This window comes from Podarcis liolepis (assembly GCF_965112155.1).
Source record: "Podarcis liolepis genome assembly, chromosome: 2".
NCBI classification, from domain to species: Eukaryota; Metazoa; Chordata; class Lepidosauria; order Squamata; family Lacertidae; genus Podarcis; species Podarcis liolepis.
Genome location: NC_139555.1, coordinates 15,510,772 through 15,532,658, shown reverse-complemented (window position 1 = coordinate 15,532,658; position 21,887 = coordinate 15,510,772). Strand labels below are relative to the sequence as shown.

The following is a 21,887-nucleotide window of genomic DNA, read 5'->3' as shown; positions in this document are numbered from 1 at the left end:
ACGTAAATCCGAGACTGAATACTGAGGCCTGGAGCCAGGATTTCCAGAAACCTGCTGCTTTTATCTACCTCTAGGTCAGTTCCGACAACTGACTTACCAACCAGCAGCCTATTATGCGCTGCTGATGCGCCCTTATCAACCGGCAACTGCTTTCCCGGCTGCCAGAATACACACCACATGTGCAAAGTCAACGCCAACTGTAGGAGATCAGAAAGCATGAAGTACTCTCCATCTCTTGGATCCAAGGGCTTCCTTCTTCCAAGCTGCTTCATTCCCACTTGTTAGGTCCAGGAACCCCATGTATAAATAAGCAAATGAGAGTCGGGAGGCTAAATTTAACCCTTGACTTAAATACTTTCCAAATCCTGCTCAGAGCCGTTTTAAGCAACATTGCAAATTAAGATGTCTTCCCTAGCTAAGCTTACGGCAACGTGCAAGCTGTCACAGCTCCGGAGTCTAAATCCCCATCTTGGGCCCAAGGCCGAAGCTCCTTTCATCCCTGGGGGCGGTAGGAGGCTGTGTCCGAAAACTTCCACATGTCTTCGCATCTCGGGGTGATGCTCCACCCAGTGAATGCGGCAGTGAAAACCAAAGGGAGGAACAAGGGCTGAAGACTGGAGTACTTCAGGGTAAGTCTTGGCAAGGAGATAGGGAGCGGCGGTGCAAAGACCACCTTCTGAAGGACTAGGTCTCAAAGCAGGTACTGGATCAGTGTATATTCCCCAGAGATCGCTGTTAATGAATCAAACTGAGCTTTCTGGCAAACTCTGGGAACAGATTCCAGTTTTCTCTAAAGACCACAAGCAATGGAGAATCCACATCGACCTCAGGTATGGTTTTCCAATGGTTCATTCCTTTTGCTGCCATTATTATTATTATTATTATTATTATTATTACTATTACTATTATTTGCTTATACCCCACTCATTCCAACTGGGTTGCCCCAACCACTCTATTACCACGACCAGAATTTCTGCCTTATCTGTGAGGCCTCAATTGTTTGATGTTGCATTTTGTTCTGAAAGTGTGTAGATTTAGCTAGTGCTTTTTTTGGGGGGGTGCAGGGGTACGCATACCCCTAAACATTTTGTGAATCTTTGTACTTTTGTCCATTAAGTGTACAGTGGTACTTCGGGTTAAGAACTTAATTTGTTCCAGAGGTCTGTTCTTAACCTGAAACTGTTCTTAACCTGAGGTACCACATTAGCTAATGGGGCCTCCCGCTGCTGCCACGCGATTTCTGTTCTCATCCTGAAGCAAAGTTCTTAACCCGAGGTACTATTTCTGGGTTAGCGGAGTCTGTAACCTGAAGCGTCTGTAACCCGAGGTACCACTGTGTTTGTTTTTCCCGATTTGAACTATAAAATGGTGGTTTTCTTGAGTCAAAATGAGAGTACCCCTAAAAAAAAATTAGGAAAAAAGCACTGGATTTAGCTACAGTAAAACTATGCAAGGAAGAGCCGACAATCAGGAAATAGGGTTTTAAATCCTAAATGCATTTTGAGACTAATGAAAGGGTTTCATTGACTGAAATTTGCAGAGATTGCTTTGTCGGTTCAGTAAGGTCCATGCTATTAGTAGGCAGTCCTTTCTCCTGGGAGTGTTAAGTAAGCCTTTCAACTTTGAGTTCTCAACCAAGAGCTCAGGGGCAGTTTTCAGGGCCCCTACCACATCCCGCGCAAATTGTTGAATCGTTTGCAGCCTACCAATGTTAAAGAACTGACAATCTGCCAGAAGACCAGGAAACAAATTCATGCCTTGAAAAGTGTGAAGGAATGGATGTCTTGACCCGTGCATTTAAATCTGCCTTATGCTAAGTCAAATCCTTGATCCACTTAGCGTAGAACATAATACAGTACAGTACTATGCACTCCAAGGTCTCACATGTAATTCTTCCATGAAAAACTATGGGGAGGTGCTGACTTGAGTTTCTCCAACAGCATTTATTTCTCACAGTTATCGACTGGAGGAAAATCAAGGAATGCGATTCGTCCTGATTTTCATGTTAATTCTCTTCACCTTCCATTAACAATTTATATATTGGGTGATAGTCAACTAAGTTTTTCTCAGAGTAAACTTGTTGAAATGAATGAACATGACAAGAATTGTAGAATCATAGTTGGAAGGCTATGTTGTATGTGCAGTTGTCCCATACAGGGATTCAGCCTGCAACCTTGGCATGATCAACACTACACTTTAACCAACTGAGCTATGCAGACGAAGTTAGTTCCATTAATTTCAACAGTTCTTCTCTGAGTAATGATTAGTTGGCATCTGTCTGTCTCGGAAGACAATCGAAGGGTGTGCCTTCGGGGGTAAAGTCAAACCATTGAAGCCCTTGTCCCCTAGATAATTATTTAAACATTCCCATTCTTCTTTCACCAATTGTTTAGGTTCATCTCTTATTGCATCTGTCAGCTTTGCGAGCTCCGAGTACTCGCACAATTTGACTACCCAGTCCTCTTTAGTGGGTGTCTTTTTATCTTACCAGTGCTTTGCCACTATAACCCTTGCTGGTGACCCTTGAATACTCCCTGATACCAAGATGAGGGATTCCTTTGGAATGCAGATAGAGAGAATTGATAAGAATAATGATCTGTTGTGAGCTTGACAGAAGTGTACAATAGATGATCTTTCCTGCTTTGGCTCATCTTCCTTTTTCTTTTGATTTTTGTTCTATTTTTCTTTTCTCTTTCCCATAGTTGCTTATGTTCTGTGTCATGTACTTTGATTTTTTTTGAGTTTTTTTCATTACTATTAAGGAATTTTCCTTTGTAATTTTGGTTGTCTATATTTACATGTACTTGTTTAAAGGGAAAAAAAGAGGGGGGGGGAAGAAGTCAAACCATTGGAGAGTTCCTGCGCCCGTTGTGGCTCTAGAAACCGATCCTGTGTCTGGAGGTGGTTGGAGGATGGATGGCAGCTAACAGATTGAGGTTGAATCCTGACAAGACAGAAGTACTGTTCTTGGGAGACAGCGGGCAAGCAGGTGTAGTCCTGAATAAGGTAACCAGGGACGTCTTTATCCAGGGGTGGAAGGGGTGTGGGGCACCCGGGTGCTGAATTCTGGGGGGCGCCCGGCGCCCGCCACTGAAGCCGCCTAAACTCTTAACTATCTACCCCTTATGAAATAATACATAACTTTGATCAAGCTAGAAAAACAAAATACATATATATCTAGGTATTGCTGAAATGTATACCTACTGTTTCACTAAAGGACTTTTGACTTTGTGCGCTCATTTACCAAAGACGCACCGTGCTTGTCATTCACAACGGCGGCGCTTGTCAGACTCAGTGATGGCGCTTGTCATTCACAAGAGATAAGGTGTAAGCGTGGTGTCTGACATAAGCATTAATTATGTTAATTTGGGGGCTAACCTAAATTGGGGGGTGCTGGGTAGATCTTTGCACCCCGGCGACACATGTGCTAAAGACAGGGCTGGGGGTAACTGTGCTGCTGAAGGACCAGGTGCGCAGCCTGGGAGTCATTTTGGACTTACAGCTGTCCATGGAGGCACAAATCAATTCTGTGTCCAGGGCAGCTGTCTACCAGCTCCATCTGGTACGCAGGCTGAGACCCTATCTGCCTGCGGACTGTGGTGCCAGAGTGGTGCATGCTCTGGACTACTGCAATGTGTTCTATGTGGGGCTACCTTTAAAGGTGACCCGGAAACTACAACTAACCCAGAATGCAGCAGCTAGACTAGACCAGACCTTTAAAGCCCTAAACGGCCTCGGCCCAGTATACCTGAAGGAGTGTCTCCATCCCCATTGTTCAGCCAGGACACTGAGGTCCAACGCCGAGGGCCTTCTGGAGGTTCCCTCACTGCAAGGTTACAGGGAACCAGGCAGAGGGCCTTTTCGGTAGTGGCGCCCACCCCGTGGAAAGCCCTCCTGTTAGATGTCAAGGAAATAAACAGCTATCTGATTTTTAGAAGACATCTGACGGCAGTCCTGTATCGGGAAATTTTTTATGTTTTGCCATTTGTTATGTGCTGTAAGCCGCACAGAGTCGCTGAGGAAACCCAGCCAGATGGGAAGAGTATAAATAATAAAATTATCATCGTCATCACGATTATTATACAGGAGAGACATGTTTTGACGCAGCTGGGGCAGATGAAGGCGTCTGTTTGTGCTGTTGCAGATGCACTATGGCGATTCTTCCCTCTGGGCTCCTCGCTGCAATCATCCCTCCTCTGATTACTGCTATGGATACATGATATGATTATCACCAGTGTAAAACTTAGTTGAATTCCAACCATAGTTGGCAATTACTAGTTAATTTTGTCAGGAGAGAAGCTTTATTTTTCTTCTAGAGCAGGCATATTCAATGCTAAAGGATCACATCAGAATTACATTTTGACAACGTCCGACTACGTACCGTATTTTTCTGTGCATGACTAGGTTTTTTTCCCTGAAAAATAATATCAAAAATTAGGGGGGCGTCTTATACACGGCTACATCTCCTCCTGTTTTCTTAAACCTGAGTCCCCAAAAATAGGACTCTTATACATGGGGGCGGAAAAATACAGTATGTTATTGAAGCTCCATGATTTTAACTCTCAGTGCCTGATTCTATTAGGGAAAGTATCCATAGGGAGATTTGGATAGGGTCCATGGTGTGTGGGAAAGCGTCTAACTGTTTGCCCCAGCACCATGCTACTAATTCAGATCACTGCAAAGCTGCTGTTAGCCACAAAAGAATGAATTTAGCAGATTTAACCATTTCCCCCAATTTTCATATAAATGTATTGATACTGTAGATGCCAAACATATTATAGATGCTGGGTGCATCTTTGATTCCAATAATTCTTTGCCCTCAGTGCGAAAACTTTGGTATAGTCTCTGAAAAATCTTGACACTCTGTTGGAAAGAATGAGTCTTGAGAACATAACAAATAGGAAACGTAAGAAAAGAAAGCTGGAATTCTCAAGAGTGGAAAAGGAGCTCACAGACCAGACAGAAAGGTTTTGCAAGACTCGTATTGTCATGCTTTGCTATGCTATATAATCATAGAATTGTAGAGTTGGAAGGGATCCTGAGGGTCATCTAGTCCAACCCCCTGAAATGCAGGAATCTCAACTAGATCATACATGACAGGTAGCCATGCAATCTCTGCTTAAAAGCCCCCAAGGAAGCTATAGAATCATGCAAAAGAAGATTGTGGTTGCTGCTAATTCTACAGAAATATCTGATCACAGGCATTGGTCGGGGGGGGGGGTGGGGTGGGGTGGGGAGTTTGGAAAGGCTTAATGTGACTTGTTTTCCAGGGGGATGGAGGAGAGAATTTACATTTTTTTAAAAAAAATCCATATTTTATTGATTTGCAAATAATTAAAATGACAACAATGCTAAACAGGTGAGGCTCAGTGAGCCAAAAAAGGAGTGCATATACAGTGGTACCTCGGGTTACAGACGCTTCAGGTTACAGATGCTTCAGGTTACAGACTCCGCTAACCCAGAAATACTACCTCGGGTTAAGAACTTTGCTTCAGGATGAGAACAGAAATCCTGCTCTGGCGGCGCGGCGGCAGCAGGAGGCCCCATTAGCTAAAGTGGTGCTTCAGGTTAAGAACAGTTTCAGGTTAAGAACGGATCTCCAGAACGAATTAAGTTCTTAACCTGAGGTACCACTGTAATCATATACAGATTCCACACCCCACACCCCACCCCGCCTGTCTCCCTATTTGGTTCTGTATACTTCACCAGGCCCTTTGGTAGATTCACCCAAAGCAAAATACATTTTGTGTCAGAGGATTTTGTGGCAAAGCTGAGATTAGGTGGGGCTGGACCCTATTCAGAAGTCAAACAAGACACAGCAGGAGCCAAATGAGCAGCAAAATTCTACGGGAAGGCAGTACAGTGGTACCTCGGGTTAAATACTTAATTTGTTCCGGAGGTCCGCTCTTAACCTGAAACTTTTCTTAACCTGAAGCACCACTTTAGCTAATGGGGCCTGCTGCTGCCGCCGCACCACCGGAGCACGATTTCTGTTCTCATCCTGAAGCAAAGTTCTTAACCTAAAGCACTATTTCTGGGTTAGCGGAGTCTTTAACCTGAAGCGTATGTAACCTGAAGCGTATGTAACCCGAGGTACAACTGTATTTGTTTTGATTTAAAAGAAGCTGCACGTTCAAGTCAGGATCCTGATGTGATACAGCCATATGCCGTTTGACCGCTTTGAGCTATTAGTGCAATGTTTTGGATCAGACTACATCTACAACAGCAAAAAAAGGCCTGGGCTAGCTGCAGCGCTGGAGGGCAACTGACCTGTGCAATTCATAAAGCACATTTCCTAGCACAATTCAAAGTGTTGGTGCTGACCTTTAAAGCCCTAAACGGCCTTGGCCCAGTATACCTGAAGGAGCGTCTCCATCCCCATTATTCAGCCACTGAGGTCCAGCGCTGAAGACCTTCTGGCGGTTCCCTCGCTGCGAGAAGTGAAGCTACAGGGAACCAGGCAGAGGGCCTTCTCGGTGGTGGCACCCACCATGTGGAACGCCCTCCCATCAGATGTCAAGGAAATAAACAACTACAGTGGCACCTTGGTTTAAGAACAGCTTAGTTTATGGACAAATTGGATTAAGAACGCTGCAAACCCGGAAGTAGGTGTTTTGGTTTGTGAACTTTGCCTTGGAAGCAGAACATGTTCCGCTTCCTGTTGAGTGTGTTCCAATTGGAAATTGAGTCCCCCGCTGCTATGGGAAAGCATGCCTTGGTTTAAGAACGCTTTGGTTTAAGAATGGACTTCCGGAACGGGTTAAGTTCGTGAACCAAGGTACCACTGTATCTGACTTTTCAAAGACATCTGAAGGCAGCCCTGTTAAGGGAAGTTTTTCATGTCTGATGTTTTACCGTGTTTTTAATATTCTGTTGGGAGCCGCCCAAAGTGGCTGGGGAAACCCAGCCAGATGGGCGTGATATAAATATTATTATTATTATTATTAAGTGCAGTAGGCCAGCTCCATCCTGATATGCAATGACCTGCGGGACCCAAGCAACAAACTTTTTATGGGGACCCACCAAGTGTGGACTGGACCCGGGCCGTGGCATGAACTCTTTCCTGACACTTTGGACGTTTATTTGTCTGGGACTTTTGGGGGTTGGGAGGAGGAAAGAGCTTGCCTTGCGGTTGTGACAGCTGTGTGGGTTGGGTCTACTTCTTGGTTGTGACATTGAAATTCTACTCCGTATTGATCCAGAGTACAGTGGACGCTCGGGTTGCGAACGTTTTCCAGGGGAATGGAGGAGAGAATTTACATTTTTTTTCAAAACAAACCATATTTTATCAATTTGCAAATAATTAAAATGACAACAGTGTTAAACAGGTAAGGCTCAATGAGCCAAAAAGGAGTGCATATAATCATATATGAACGTTCTGGTACTTCCGGGGTTTTGGCAGTCCGTAACCCCAAAAAACGCAACCTGAAGCGTCTGTAACCCAAGGTATGACTGTAGATTCCAATGTATAGTTAGCAGAGTAACAACTTAAACACTTTGCAGGATTCCCCCCCCTAAATGCACAAGAGGCAATTGTGTTTCATGCAGCAGAGCTTTACAGTGGTACCTCGAGTCCGCTAACCCGGAAGTAGTACCTCAGGTTAAGAACTTTACCTCAGGATAAGAACAGAAATCGCACGGCGGTGGCGCGGCAGCAGCGGGAGGCCCCATTAGCTAAAGTGGTTAAGAACGGTTTCAGGTTAAGAACAGACCTCCGGAATGAATTAAGTTTGTAACCAGAGGTACCACTGTACTGCTACTGAAGGCAAATGAGCATAAAGGTCACAATACGCTCAGGATTGGCACTGTCCTTAAGAAATCCAGTTGCAGCAGACTTAACTTAAACTTACAGCAACTTAACACAACATACGGAACGCCACACTAGAAAGAAAGAGAGACAAAAAGAGAGAGTAAAACCCATGCTCCTTCTGGCCTCACTATTATAATCAGCATGACCTTGAGAGAAAGAGGTAACAGAACCAGTTTAAACCAGCTGTACGCAGCTTCTCTGAAGGAATAACCCAAATATCAGGAATCTTCTTTCACACAGAGAAGCTTCCAGAACCCTCTTGAATTAAGCAGAACAGGAAAGATCTCTACACATCAGATCAATACTTTCTGCACTAAGAAATGCAAACTGACAGATTGATGGTGCTGGAGGACCCAGGTTTCAGCAGGTGCTTTCAGCGCCCGTTTGAAAACACTGGGAAAGCCGTCAGTGGCAGCAAAATAGCCTATGCTTCGCTGAACACTTGGGGAAGATGAAAATGCCTTACCCATCGTTCATGGAGATTTGTGCGCTGCTCTAATGTTTGCCCAAAGGCATGGTTCTTGCCTTCTTGGTGCAGTCTCAGACCTGACTGAAACACCACAGCGATGGCTATCGCTAGCATAGAAAGCCTGTCATAGAAAGCCAAGACAGACCCTCCAAGTGTCCCTATTTTCCAGAGATTTACAGAAGCAACCCCAGTTTCTGATTTGAGCCTGGAATGTCCCACTTTTTCTTGGGACGTCCCTGAAACTGAATTTCCAGTGCATTTTCCTGCCACTTTCCAAGCCACAAACACCTGTTTTCATTTTCATTTTTCAAAGTGGATCCAAAAAGTTTTCACTGGATTTTGAATAAATGTGCAATTAATTGTTACCATTTTGAACTTTATCATGTTGTTATCTTCCTTCCTTAGTGGCTGGGGTCGCCCAGAGTGGCTGGGTCAACTCAGTCAGATGGGTGGCATATAAATGATAACATTGTTGTTGTTATTGTTGCTGTTGTTGTTGTTGTTGGAGCCCCTTAACCCACTTTAATTGTGCAAAAACCTAAAGATCTGGTATGTGTTGGAATCCCTCTCACCAAATACTGAGAGTTTAGAGGCATCCTTGAGAAAACTTGCCGCCATTCCTGATCATCTCACTGATTATCCCCCAATTATAATCTCCTATGGAACCTTGGTGTTTCCAGGATCAGAGTTTGAAAACGACTATTTCAGTAGCTTCTGAACAGATGGCTTGTGCTCAGTACAATTAAGGGATTATCAAATGATCTCTCAAACCCATGAAATGTTCAGGGAGTTGTATTTGTTCATTGAGAGCGGCTAATCTTTGTCTCTGCATCATCTTTGCTTCACAGATCCCCAGCGTGTAACTGAGGAGGGCAGTCAGGCACAAGAGAAAAGGTCATCGAGACTGAAACAAGCATGGGCAACCAAAACGACAACAAGCACCGCTTGCGTTGAGTGGGTTGGATGACCGATGCCAGCAGGAAAGGAGAGCCAGACACATCGCCCGCCCTAGATGAGTCAGACCCCGATCTAGACTATGAAGAAGATGAGGAGGACGAAGGGAGGGAGGGTGAGAGGGGAGAATCGGACACCTGCAGCATCCTTTCTGATGACTCTGTGTACCCCGTCTATGAATCTGCTCCGTCTGCCAGTGGTGATGGCACGACGCTCACGTTCTACCAGATCTGTCTCAAGAACGATGCAAAGCTATTGCAGGAGAAACTTGACAGAGGGGTGACCAGGGAGGAAGTCATGGAGCTGGACATCAACGGACGGGTAACTGGACTTCTCACAGCAGCACCTAAAAGCTAGCAATAAAATGGCCTAGGGGTGAATAGAAGGCCATGACTCTTAGCCATTCCTTAGAACAGAGCCATAGCCCAATCATGGCTGTTCTCTAGTCCAAGAAACCATCCCTAGCATCGCTGTCCCTAACAGGAAGCTATGGTAAACCATCCCAGCCATGCAGTGAATTTGACATGCCTTGTGGGGTGGCGACTGCACAGCAAAGTGGTCATTGTACCGCTCCACTGTGTGTTGGTGGCTAGCTCCATCAATTTTGACTGACTACGTGTTTGGCGGGGTGGCACCAAAACAAAAAGCAGTCAAAGGCATGAATGAATTAGAGAGTTACCTGAGGAAGGCCATTTGTCCACACTACAACCGATCTGGTAATGTCAGGGAGCCAACAGGCAGAGCAGGTCATTCACAGGTGTGTGTGTGAGAGAGAGAGACGCTTGGCAAAGTTGCAGTTAGTTTCTTCATTAAGGAAAGCAAAACACACAGAGAGATATCTAAAGGGAAAGCCAGTTGTTTGAACCAGCTTGTAGCCCCTCCTTCATTCCCGTCCCCTCTGTGTCAGGCCCCTTCCTCTGTGATCTTCTGCTACGGCAAGCTGCAAGGGACTCCCTCTGTGTCTGCCTGGCTCGCTTCTTGGCAACACACAACAATCATTCTAGGCATAGGTTGGGGGCTGGAAAGAGAAGCTGTCAGAGTAGCTCTGAGGGAGAACTGCACGGTCTACCTCTCCTGTGTCCTGGCTGTCTTTCGGCGCCTGTATCCAAACTGGAAACCTCCTCAGCCTGTTCTGTCTCTTCACTATCCCTCAAGAGCCCTGATTCGAACAGTTCCCAGCCCATCCCCTCCTCTGAGGTGTGGCCAGTGTCCCACCACCAGGCCCCAGGCTCGAAATCCTCTTCCTCTGTGCCTTTCCGGGGGGGGGGGGGGGCTTAGTTATGCAGATTCCACATGTAAGTTCTAGAATCCCATGCTTATGCACGGCTTCTCCCCAGCCCTTTATCCCGGGATTGAAATTAGGAGCGAGTTAGACCATCAGTTCATCTAGGTCATTACTGTCCACACTGACTGGCAGTGGCCCTTTTAAGGTTTCAAACCAAGAGTCTTTTCCCAGATCTGCGTATACAGAAATGCCAGGGATTGATCCTGGGAACTGTTCCATGCAAATCATGTTTACTGAGCCACATCCCCTCCCCTGCATTGGCAGCATTGATGCCCTGCTATCGATAACGCAAACAAGGGACTTTGTTCCTGAGTGGTTTATAAATATCGCAAAAGAATGGGAAAAAATGAAATGTGTTATCATGGCGTTCCAGCCATCCTCATGTGTTCAGTTGTACTTTCTTTCCATGCACGGTAAATAGAGGAACAGTATCAGCCTCATTTTGTATTTACAGTGGTACCTCGGTTTTCGAACATCTCTGTTGACAAACGTTTTGGTTTTCGAACGCCGTAAACCCGGAAGTAAATGCTTCCGTTTTCAAACACACCTCGGAAGTTGAACGGCTTCCACTGAGTGTATATGTTATTTTTCTCATTTTTCTCTATTAAATCTGCAGGCCGCCCTTTGTGCCTCAGTTTTCAAATGTTTCAAAACTCCAACGGTCTTCCAGAATAGATTATGTTCGAAAACCGAGGTGCTGCTGTATTTCATAACAATTTATATACTGCTTGATTGTAATAAAACCCCAGAGCAGTTTGCAAAAGGAATGAACAATAAAATTAACAATTAATAACAAGTATTTAAAACATTTTAAAAAAGTAATTTGGGGGGGTTAAATTAAAAAAACCACAACCAAAACATTTGTGCTATGTCCTGACTGACAGGTAGCAGTGGCAGGAATGCTATAGGAGTGGCTGTTATTGCTGAGGTGCTGGAAACAATCAGTGGCTGGAGCTCAGGCTTTGTGTAGCTGCTGGGAGAGCAGCGGAGTCACCCCTGGGGCAGGAAGTGCCATTTTGTTGGGACCAAAGGACTGTGTTTCTGGAATGGGCAAGATAGGCAGGAAAGATGTACGAGAGGTAGCATCACTTGCTCAAGTGGCTGAACCTTAACACCTGTTCCCTTTTCCTCCACAGAACGGCCTATTGGTGTCATGTTTCAAAGGCTTCGTAGACATTGTCACCATTCTCAGCAAATGTCCCTACATAGATATCAATCATCAGGATAATGATGGAAACACAGCACTCATGATAGCAGCTCAGGCAGGTAGGAAGTGTCTTGCTTTTAGACAATTGAGCAGAGATGGCAGACAGAGACAAGGAAGGTTGGGCATCTGGCCAGGATTGCTCTACTTCCAATAGTGACTTCAGGGGCTACTAACCCTGATGACAGGCTGCGTTCTTCCTCTGCTTCTGGGTACCGGTTGCTGGAAACTGCAGGGTGGGAAAGCACAAAGAGCCTTCTTTTGGGCTTCCATGGGCATCATTTTGGCCACATTAGGAACAGGATACTAGACTAGATGGGCTGCTGGCCTGATCTAGCAAGGTCTTCTTATATGCTTAATTATGAGCAAGCAGATGATAGATAGATAGATATAGATAGCTAGATAGATAGATGATAGATAGATAGATAGATAGATAGATAGATAGATAGATAGATAGATAGATAGATGATAGATAGATAGATGATAGCTAGATAGATAGATGATAGATAGATAGATAGATAGATAGATAGATAGATAGATAGATAGATGATAGATAGATAGATAGATAGATAGATAGATAGATAGATAGATGATAGATAGATATAGATAGATAGATAGATAGATAGATAGATAGATAGATAGATAGATATAGATATAGATAGATGATAGATAGATAGATAGATAGATAGATAGCTGATAGATAGATGGTAGATGATAGATGATAGATGATAGATAGATGGTAGATAGATAGATAGATAGATAGATGATAGATAGATAGATAGATAGATAGATAGATAGATAGATAGATAGATGATAGATAGATAGATGATAGATAGATAGATAGATGATAGATAGATATAGATAGATATAGATAGATAGATGATAGATAGATAGATAGATAGATAGATAGATAGCTGATAGATAGCTGGTAGATGATAGATGATAGATGATAGATAGATGGTAGATAGATAGATAGATGATAGATAGATAGATGATAGATAGATAGATAGATAGATAGATAGATAGATAGCTGATAGATAGATGGTAGATGATAGATGATAGATGATAGATAGATGGTAGATAGATAGATAGATGATAGATAGATAGATAGATAGATAGATAGATAGATAGATGATAGATAGATAGATAGATGATAGATAGATAGATAGATAGATAGATAGATAGATATCGTGATTATTTCGAAGTAGCGTTCTGGCAATGAGAAGTAAAAGGGGTTTACTGAAAGGTGACGATAAGCTCAGGTTGCAGATGGCCATTCCTCTGTGAAAATTGGAGCTCAATAAAGATCAAATTTGATGAATATTGTGAAGGCAAGATGTGCACATTTGAATTCAGGCCTCTGTTGGCATTCCAGATTTGCAGAGGAGTTACCGTTTCACACTTCCTTCCCTTCCTAATTTATTTGTCTGTTTAGCGCCCTGTGATTTGTTTGTGCAGACTGTAGCCCAGACTGCATGTAACACAAAGCCAAACTATGGCTAAGTGCGAACAGGCAAGGGTGCAGTTGCCCAGAGCAAGAAAGGTTGCCGGTTCTTTCTTCCCCCCAGTCCTGCTGCCGACATGCTACCTGGAGCTATAGTTTGGCTCTATGGAAATCCAGGCTAATGGTTTGTCTCGCTCCCAAGAAACCACAAGCTGTTACTGCAGTTTGTTCTTGGCTTATTGGCCATGGTTTGTTTGGAAGAGGCAGACCGTGCTCTCAGGTTTGGACGTAATGCTAAGCTAAACCGTGACTTAACTCTGCAAAGCAGCCACTCTTGGTCTTGCACCCTCATCCTGCTTAGCCATGGTTTGGCTGAGTATTATGTGTGAACAATGCCTGTGATTGATAGATGGCTGAACCACAAAAAACAGACCCAATTAAAAAACAGCTCAAGACGGTTAAATTCACCAAAAGTGCAATGGGAGGGGGGGATATGAAACAATGGAGGAGATAGATATAATATAATAATAGTAGTCAAGCAACATAGAGATAGAAGGAACCCTGAGGATGATCTACTTTAACCTGCTGCAATGCAGGAATATTCAGCAATCCCTTATGGGGATCAAACTTGTAACCCTGGCGTTATCAGCATGAAACTCTAATCAACTGAGCTATCCAGTTTAAACTAGAAGAGTGTGTTTGGAAGTGTATCCACTGTGTTCAATCCAAATGCATTTTTCTTTCTCCAGGATTGAACTCTGCAAGAAAGAAGCAGAATATGGAAGTGCTTTTTGCAGAAGCAGTTAGTTGTGCATAGCACTGATTGGCTGGTGCCTGTGACTTTACCACGAACTCTAGTGTTCTTCTCCCAAACACACCTTTTAAAATAAGGGTTAGGGTTAGGGTTAGGGTTCCTTTTTCCTTATTTTATTTTAATGGAAAGCACTTTTAAAAATAGGGGTGGGGGTGGGAAATAAACCGTCTTTCTGCAGCATGGAGAGAAGGCCAAGACTGACAGCTGAACCAGTGTTTGATTGGCTGGTATTTACATCTATCATTCAAATTCTGAAGCTCAGTGGAGCTTTACTGGCAATCATTGTAGGGCTTTGAGGATCTGGGTAATGTGATCCCCCGCAATGCGCTAGATAACAGTCAGGCGTTGGCATTCTGCATCAGCTGCAGCTTCTATAACATCTTTTAAGTGCAGCCCCACCCCCATTGTAGTAATCTATTTTGGAAGTTATTAACACTGGTTAACTGAGGCCAAGCTGTCCTAGTCCAGGAATGGCCACAGCTGATGGATGGATCAGTCACACCTGGGTCTTGGCATTACTCGCCACCGAAGACACCTGAGCCCCTGGCAATAATTTAGAATCAAGGAGCAACCCCCAAGCCATGAACCTAGTCTTATGGAGGGCTTCACAGGGACACAATGGTGATTTGGGCTTGTGTCACGCTGGTAGACATCAGCCACTCACAGGGCCGTTTTACCCATAGGCACTAGGGGTGCGGGGCACCCGGGCGCCAGGCTCTCGGGGGCGCCAGGCCGAGAGTCTGGGCCCCAAGAGTTGAGTCTGGGGAAGAGCCCACCCATTGGTCAGCACACCACGGTGGTCTCTTCTGCTGCGGGTGGCTCTGCGCCGTGAGTTCAGGGGTGACCGAGCCAGTGAGACGCTGAGGTGGCTGGCTGGCTCTGCCATCCTGTGCACCTGGGACTGGGCAACCTGGGAGGGGGGTGCGCCGGGCGGATCTTTGCACCCTGGCGCCGCATATGCTTAAGACAGCCCTGGCCACTCAATTCCCAGAGGAAATGAAAGTCTACATGGACGGGAAAATAATTCATTGTGTGTTATCTACCAGACTTTTAGAAGACATCTGAAGGCAGCCCTGTTTAGGGAAGCTTTTAATGTTTGATGTATCATAGTATTTTAATATTATTTTGGAAGCCGCCCAGAGTGGCTGGGGAAACCCAGCCAGATGGGCGGGATATAAATAATAATAATAATAATAATAATAATAATAATAATAATTATTATTATTATTATTATTATTATTATTATTATTATTATTTCTTGTGGTCTTTAGTACATGCTAAACCTCTGGGAAACATTTCAATGCCTAACATGGTTTCCTTAATATCTCTCTCTCGCTCTCTCTCTCGCGCTCTCTCTCTCTCTCTCTCTCTCTCTCTCTCTCTCTCTTTCTCTCTCTCTCTCTCTCCATGAAGGACACATCACTATTCTCAACTATCTTCTGAACTACTATCCAACACTGGAGCTGGAGGTGCGAGACTTGCGGGGTCTGACTGCACTCATGAAGGCTGCAGTACAGGGGAGAAACGACTGTGTTGCGGCTTTGCTCATGGCAGGTATGTCACTCCTCATTAGCCGGTTCAGGAGGAAAGGATTTTTAAATCCGTTTTTTAACACCTGCTGCTCATCCTTCAAGTGTTCAACAGTGGCTGCTGCATCTAGCTGCCATTGCAATTTCCTACAATGCCCCAATAATGACGCTGTGTCAGTAGCATTGTGGAAAATTAAGGTGGCAGCTAGACCCAGCCACTTCGTGCTGCTTAGAGAGCCAAGCACCAGCAGTCTGGCCCTCCAAGTGCCCCTATTTTCCAGGAGCACTCCTGGATTTACAGAAGCCATCCCAGTTTCTGATTGGATCCCGGAATGTCCCACTTTTCCTTAGGACCTCCCTGTTTTCATCAGAGAAATGCTGGAGGGTATGGAGTTATCTCGCCCCCGAGCCAAGGAGATAAGTAACTGTACAACTTTTAGAAGACATCTGAAGGCAGTCCTGTATAGGGAAGTTTTTTAATGTTTAATGCTTTTATATTACGGCCTAGGACCCTCGTAACTACGGGACCGCCTCTCCTGGTATGCCCCACAGAGAGCCTCAAGGTCCATAAATAGCAACACCCTAGTGGTCCCGGGCCCTAAGGAAGTTAGATTGGCTTCAACCAGAGCCAGGGCCTTTTCAACACTGGCTCCGGCCTGGTGGAACGCTCTGCCTCATGAGACCAGGGCCCTGCAGGATCTGATTTCTTTCCGCAGGGCCTGTAAGACAGAGTTGTTCCGCCTGGCCTTTGGCTTGGAGCCAATCTGATTCCCTCCCTCTCTTTCTTTTTTCTTTTCCTTCTCCTCCTGCGATGAGGCATTTCGATGAGGCATTTTAATATTTTAATGTTTCAATATTTTAATGTTGTATTTTAATTTTGTTTTAAGTTGTAATCATTCAACTTGTTTTTATTATTGCTTGTTAGCTGGCCTGAACCCGGCCTTGGCTGGGGAGGGTGGGGTATAAATAAAAAATTATTATTATTATTATTATTATTATTAGTTGGAAGCCACCCAGAGTGGCTGGGGCAACCCAGTCAGATGGGCAGGGTATAAATGTTGTTGTCGTTGTTGTTGAGTAGGACGTCCCTATTTTCATCAGAGAAATGTTGGAGGGTATTATCAACCCATCAGCAATGGGCCCTGCCAGCTGTCTGAGAATGCCCTGAGTGTGAGGAGGGACAGATGACTCAAACACCCTGGCATGCCTTACCTATGGAAACAAATCCAAGGGAAGGATGTTTTTCCCTTACTATTCAGCCTCCAAAGCAAATACAGTTCTCCTGTTTGATCCACAGTCGTACCTTGGTTTTTGAATGTCTTGCGACTTGAACATTTTGGCTCCCAAACACCGCAAACCCAGAAGTGAGTGTTCCGGTTTGCAAACTTTTTTTGGAAGCCGAACCTCTGACGTGGCTTCTGACTGAGTGCTGGAAGCTCCTGCAGCCAATCGGAAGTCGTGCCTTGGTTTTCAAACGTTTTCGGAAGCCGGACAGACTTCCGGAATGGATTCCACTTGAGAACCAATGTACGACTGTGTTTGAAAAAGGCTGAATTGTTCAAAAACACAAAGCAGAGGTTTCATTCAAGACTGAGTTCCCAAAGAGTCTCTCGATAGCTAGTGACTCTTCACTCACCTCTTGTCAACACTGAATAACTCACATTAGGCATAACTTCTGATAAGCCCCCTTAGTATTTGCAGTCCTAGTACTGTACTCCAGTATTTCCACTCCTGTGCCAGTGATGGAAACCAGAAGCTCTGTCTGCTCACGTTCTCGATCTAACTCTGTAGATGCCTTTTCACTTTGTACCTACTGCCATCTGCAGGCCCTTGCAAAGGACAACATGTGACCAGTTCATGAGTGCCCCAGTGCCATCTAATGGCAACCTGTGGGCCAAATTAAACACGCTTGCAGGTTTTGTGCCTTTTTTCTATTTAGTCCAAATAGGAGAGAGGTGTGCGTTTGTGTGTGTGTGTGTGTGTATGTGTGTGCGCTGATTCAGGATCAAGACTACAAGTTAGGGGTTTTTAACCACTTCCTTACCCACCATGAACCAGATGAAAGTCACCCCCCTCCCCAAAAAATAGCTGCTCTCACCCCACAGAAGGACTGGTTCCAGCACAGGAGAACTAGGGAGATCTTTTCCTGCCCAAAGGACTTGTGCAATTAAGGCATGCAAAAGTTATATGGCCAGTACCATGTGCAATGAGCCCCATGGAGGTGTCATGGCAGGAATGGTCAAATACTGAGGAGGAGCTCAGGTGTCAAGGTGCTGTCAACGAGCCAGGGCAGGCGCAGAGCAGGCACACACACAAAAGGCACAGGATGCAATTAGCTTTTTATTAGCAGGGGAAAAAACAGCAATCAAGCAATGTCCCTGGTTTGTCTTAACTCAATGAAGGCATTGCTGAAACTAAGCTCTAGGCATGCCCTTCCCCTCTAGCCGCTCATTCTGGATCCCTCCCTGGAGGACGAAGGCTGCTTCGAGGGGATGGCCTCCTATTCAGGGCCAGTCTGACGCATTGCTTAGCAACATGCAGAATCCTCCACAAGCAGGGAGTCACAAGGGGTGGAAAGTCAGCAGGACTGAGACTGTCTGCACACCCACTATGACTCTCAGCTTTTAATCCTGACCTGGAGGACCCTCCTTCTCCTGATGCCCCTTGATCGTTCAAGTGCCCTGTTTTTATCAGCTTCCAGCTCATCCTTTCCACTAATTTCTTCTCAGTTTCCCACCACCAGGCTCTAAGGTGTTATCCCTGGGGGGGGGGGTTCTTGGGGGGCACTCTTGTTCATCTAGCCAGTCCAAGCTCTCCCTGGGGGGTACGGAGTCTCAGTACTGAACTACCCCCATCTCCTGCCCCATTCATTCTGCACTATATACTGAAAGGGAATGGACTACGGCAGGTTCCCTAAAACCTTGCGATTTCTCCTAGGAGCCGACCTCGCAGCTGTGGACCCGGTGAAAGGAAAGACAGCACGGGAATGGGCAGCCCTGACGGGGCGCTTTGAAACAATTGTCCGGATCCGAACCCTTCTGCAGCGCCCATGCGCCGAGCAGTTCTGCAGCAAGTACTTGCCGCAGTGGCCCGCTCTGCCCGAGCTGGTGGCGCAAGCAATGGCCACAAAATCCAGAGCCAAGCGGCTGTCGGAGACGATATGCTCCACCTTCACCATAAATTTCCCGCACGACCCTGAGCCGGATGGTGTGATGGACCACATGGTGCGCATGACCACTTGCTTGGCCAGTCCGTTCGTGGGCACTGCTTGCCAAACCGTCTGCCCTGACAGCCCGCCGGAAGTGGGGAAGCAGAGACTCTCGGTGCCCGAGATCCTCAAGGAGTACACGCCGGATCCTGATGCCAAATCCATGGTTAGTGCGTCGGCCTGCAATGGCCAGCTCATGACACCCACCCGGGTTCTGGTGCCCTACCGGCCCCCCAGCACCATCGTCAAGTTGCTGTCGTTCCCCTTGCGCATGCGCCATAACAGCATCTATCCCGTCCCGAAAATTGAACTCACCAAGTCGCCTGCTCAGTCACCACCCAAGGAGAATGTGCCACCACGTTCTCAGGACAAGCACATGCTGGAGCTGCCAAAGTGGCGCTATAAGGAGCTGAAAGAAGCGAAGAAGAAGAAAGAGGAGGAGGAAGGGAAACCCAAGAAGAAAGGGAAGGGAAAGGGGAAAGGCAAAGGCAAAGGCAAAAAGTCATAACAGCTTGACGGAGGGGAGCTGGACAGATTGGGAAAAGAAACTGCAGTCAGCTCACATTCCAAGTGTAAATTTCAACTCGCAGATAGATCACTTCCGTCATAATTCATCAGTCTCAAAAGTAATTTTTAAAAGGGATGTTTTGTTTACCTTATTCCCTGATGACTGACCCTAAGGACTATTATGTAGTGTTTGAGCACAATCGAGGTTCCTTGCTTTAAGTCACTCACCCCTATCCAGATCCCCCAAAACATCTTGATCTCCCAGTGTGGAAAGCAGCTTTTTCAGAGCATCAGAACTTAATCCCTGTTCTCCCTGTTTCCCAAGAGAGAATGTGATAATAACCAAGATTTATGGCTTGGCTGTCATTAATCACCACATAATTATCTCTGTCAATGGAGTGTAGACAGTAGATGACTAGTCCGCCATCTTCCTCTCCCCGGAAGTCTCTACTCCAGTGGTTTTAGATAACATTATTGCCCACTCATCATTCTTGACCATCTTTTGCCAGGCTAAGGGACTAACAAATGGGATGCGTGGAACAGGACTTGGGTGCTTCTTGCAGAAGGGAACGCAGAGTAGAGCAGTGGAAGTGAAAAGTGTTTAATCCCCAACCTGCCTGCCATTTCTCAGCTCCAAATTACCCATTCTCATCAAACCTCATTTCCCATTCTCCCAGGTTTCAGATGTGTGTTTGCCCTTATGTACAGAGCTCTAGGGCAGAGGGGAATTTGGAGAGGATTTGGAACACACACCCCCAATGCACACAAACACACACTTCTCCTCTCTAACTTCCCTTCTCTCAAAGCAGTTCTGTTTAAAAAGGAATCAGGGAACGGCCACATACATTCACATCAGCGCTGGATTTAGGATGGTGTGGGGAGTTCCCCCACTCAGGGCACCAAGCTGAAGGGGTGCAAAATAACAACAACCTATATTTATACAGGTACCTACTGAGATGTTCCATAAAAAAGCAACCATACCAAAAGGAATTATTGTGAAAGGAGGCAAAAGGAATTATTAGAAAGGGGGCAAAAAAAAATATATCCTTGCTCAGGGCACCATATTACCAAAATCCACCCCTTTTCACACTGATGGTGTGACATATAGTTCACCCCTAAGACTTCAATCTCACCAAGCCCTTGTTCCTTCCAAGGAAACTCCTTCTACGTTAAGGTGAAGATGGAAGTTACATTGGTAGATAAGCAGGGCTGGGTTGGAAATTAGTGCAAATTACCGGTATATACCATTCTCTTGGGACGCGGGTGGCGCTGTGGGTTAAACCACAGAGCCTAGGACTTGCCGATCAGAAGGTCGGTGGTTCGAATCCCTGCGATGGGGTGAGCTCCCGTTGCTCGGTCCCTGCTCCTACCAACCTAGCAGTTTGAAAGCACGTCAAAGTGCAAGTAGATCAATAGGTACCACTCTGGCGGGAAGGTAAATGGCGTTTCCGTGTGCTGCTCTGGTTCGCCAGAAGTGGCTTAGTCATGCTGGCCACATGACCCGGAAGCTGTATGCCGGCTCCCTTGGCCAGTAAAGCGAGATGAGCGCCGCAACCCCAGAGTCAGTCACGACTGGACCTAATGGTCAGGGGTCCCTTTACCTTTACCTTTACCTTTACCTTTACCTTTACCTTTACCATTCTCTTGCACCAGATTTCAAGCTCTGGGACGGTGGGCAGCAGAAGTGGACTGTGGCTAGCACTTGTGATGTCATCCAGATAGCACAATAGCACATGTGATGTCACCTCCCATATCTCCAAAGCTGTTTTGTCCTCGTATTTAACACCCTGAAAACTGTGCAGCTGGGAGGAAGATGAGCGCAGTCTCTATAAGTATAGAATCCCCAGCGACTTCAAATATTACTTCCGTCTTCACCCTTAGCAAGGCCCCAATGTGCTCTTCTCAAAATATTCACAGTTCTCATACTGATGCAAAGAGACTCAGATTTTGCCATAGCCCTGTCAACTATACCCCTGTCTCACAACCGTTTTGCATTTTGCTGACTTGGCAAAAAGTTCCTGACAAATCCCATCTGTACCGTAAGCCTTACAGTAAAGTTGGGGTTTGTCGAAATTTCTCCGCAATGCTTTTTTCCAAGCCTTATTGTTTGCAGGGAGAGGAAAGGGACACACACACACACACAGAGAGAGAGAGAGAGAGAGAGAGAGAGAGAGAGAGAGAGAGAGACTGAGAGGGCAGGTTCATTATTTAATCCCGGAAATTTTGGATCCCCTTCAAACCAGTGTGTGAGAGAGAAAGAGACAGAGAGGAGGAATGACTGACTGAAGTATGTTTGTTTTTCGTGTGTGTGTGTGTGTGGCGTGTGCTGTACATGTGTATGCATGGATGCATGGGATGTGTATACGCATGTGTTGGGGCACTAGAGAGAGGGTGAGGTGGCCCTACCCACTGCCAGCTTTAACCACTCCCACTGTGCCCACACCCACTTTTGGTTTGATCCCACCCACCACTACCATGTGACTCCAAAAGGTTGGCCTTGAGAAAATTCAGCCCTCTGGCCGAAAAAGCACAAAGGATCACAAATTTCAGAAATAAACAGCTCCAGAGAACAGGAGCTACATAACCAGCAGCAAATTTAATGCTGAGAGGAGTTTGCAAATGTCGATGAGTTCCTTCTTCCACCCCAGGGATACATCTGCAAG

The 21,887-nt window shown here is 45.6% G+C and overlaps 1 protein-coding gene across 2 annotated transcripts; it reads left to right on the top strand.

The window, feature by feature from the left end:
* The first annotated feature begins 773 nt into the window (after positions 1-773).
* Positions 774-20,823, top strand: ANKRD33 (ankyrin repeat domain 33). 2 transcript variants are annotated; one of them, XM_083490254.1, is made up of 5 exons: positions 774-830; positions 9,128-9,554; positions 11,655-11,784; positions 15,394-15,534; positions 18,447-20,823. In XM_083490254.1, the coding sequence occupies exons 2-5, from the start codon at positions 9,243-9,245 to the stop codon at positions 19,223-19,225; spliced, it is 1,362 nt and encodes a 453-aa protein (XP_083346380.1). In that variant the 5' UTR covers positions 774-830; positions 9,128-9,242; the 3' UTR covers positions 19,226-20,823. The 2 variants fall into 2 exon arrangements, with proteins under 2 accessions (XP_083346380.1, XP_083346381.1); XM_083490255.1 differs by lacking the exon at positions 774-830 and having other exon boundaries at positions 9,105-9,554.
* The last annotated feature ends 1,064 nt before the right edge of the window (positions 20,824-21,887 follow it).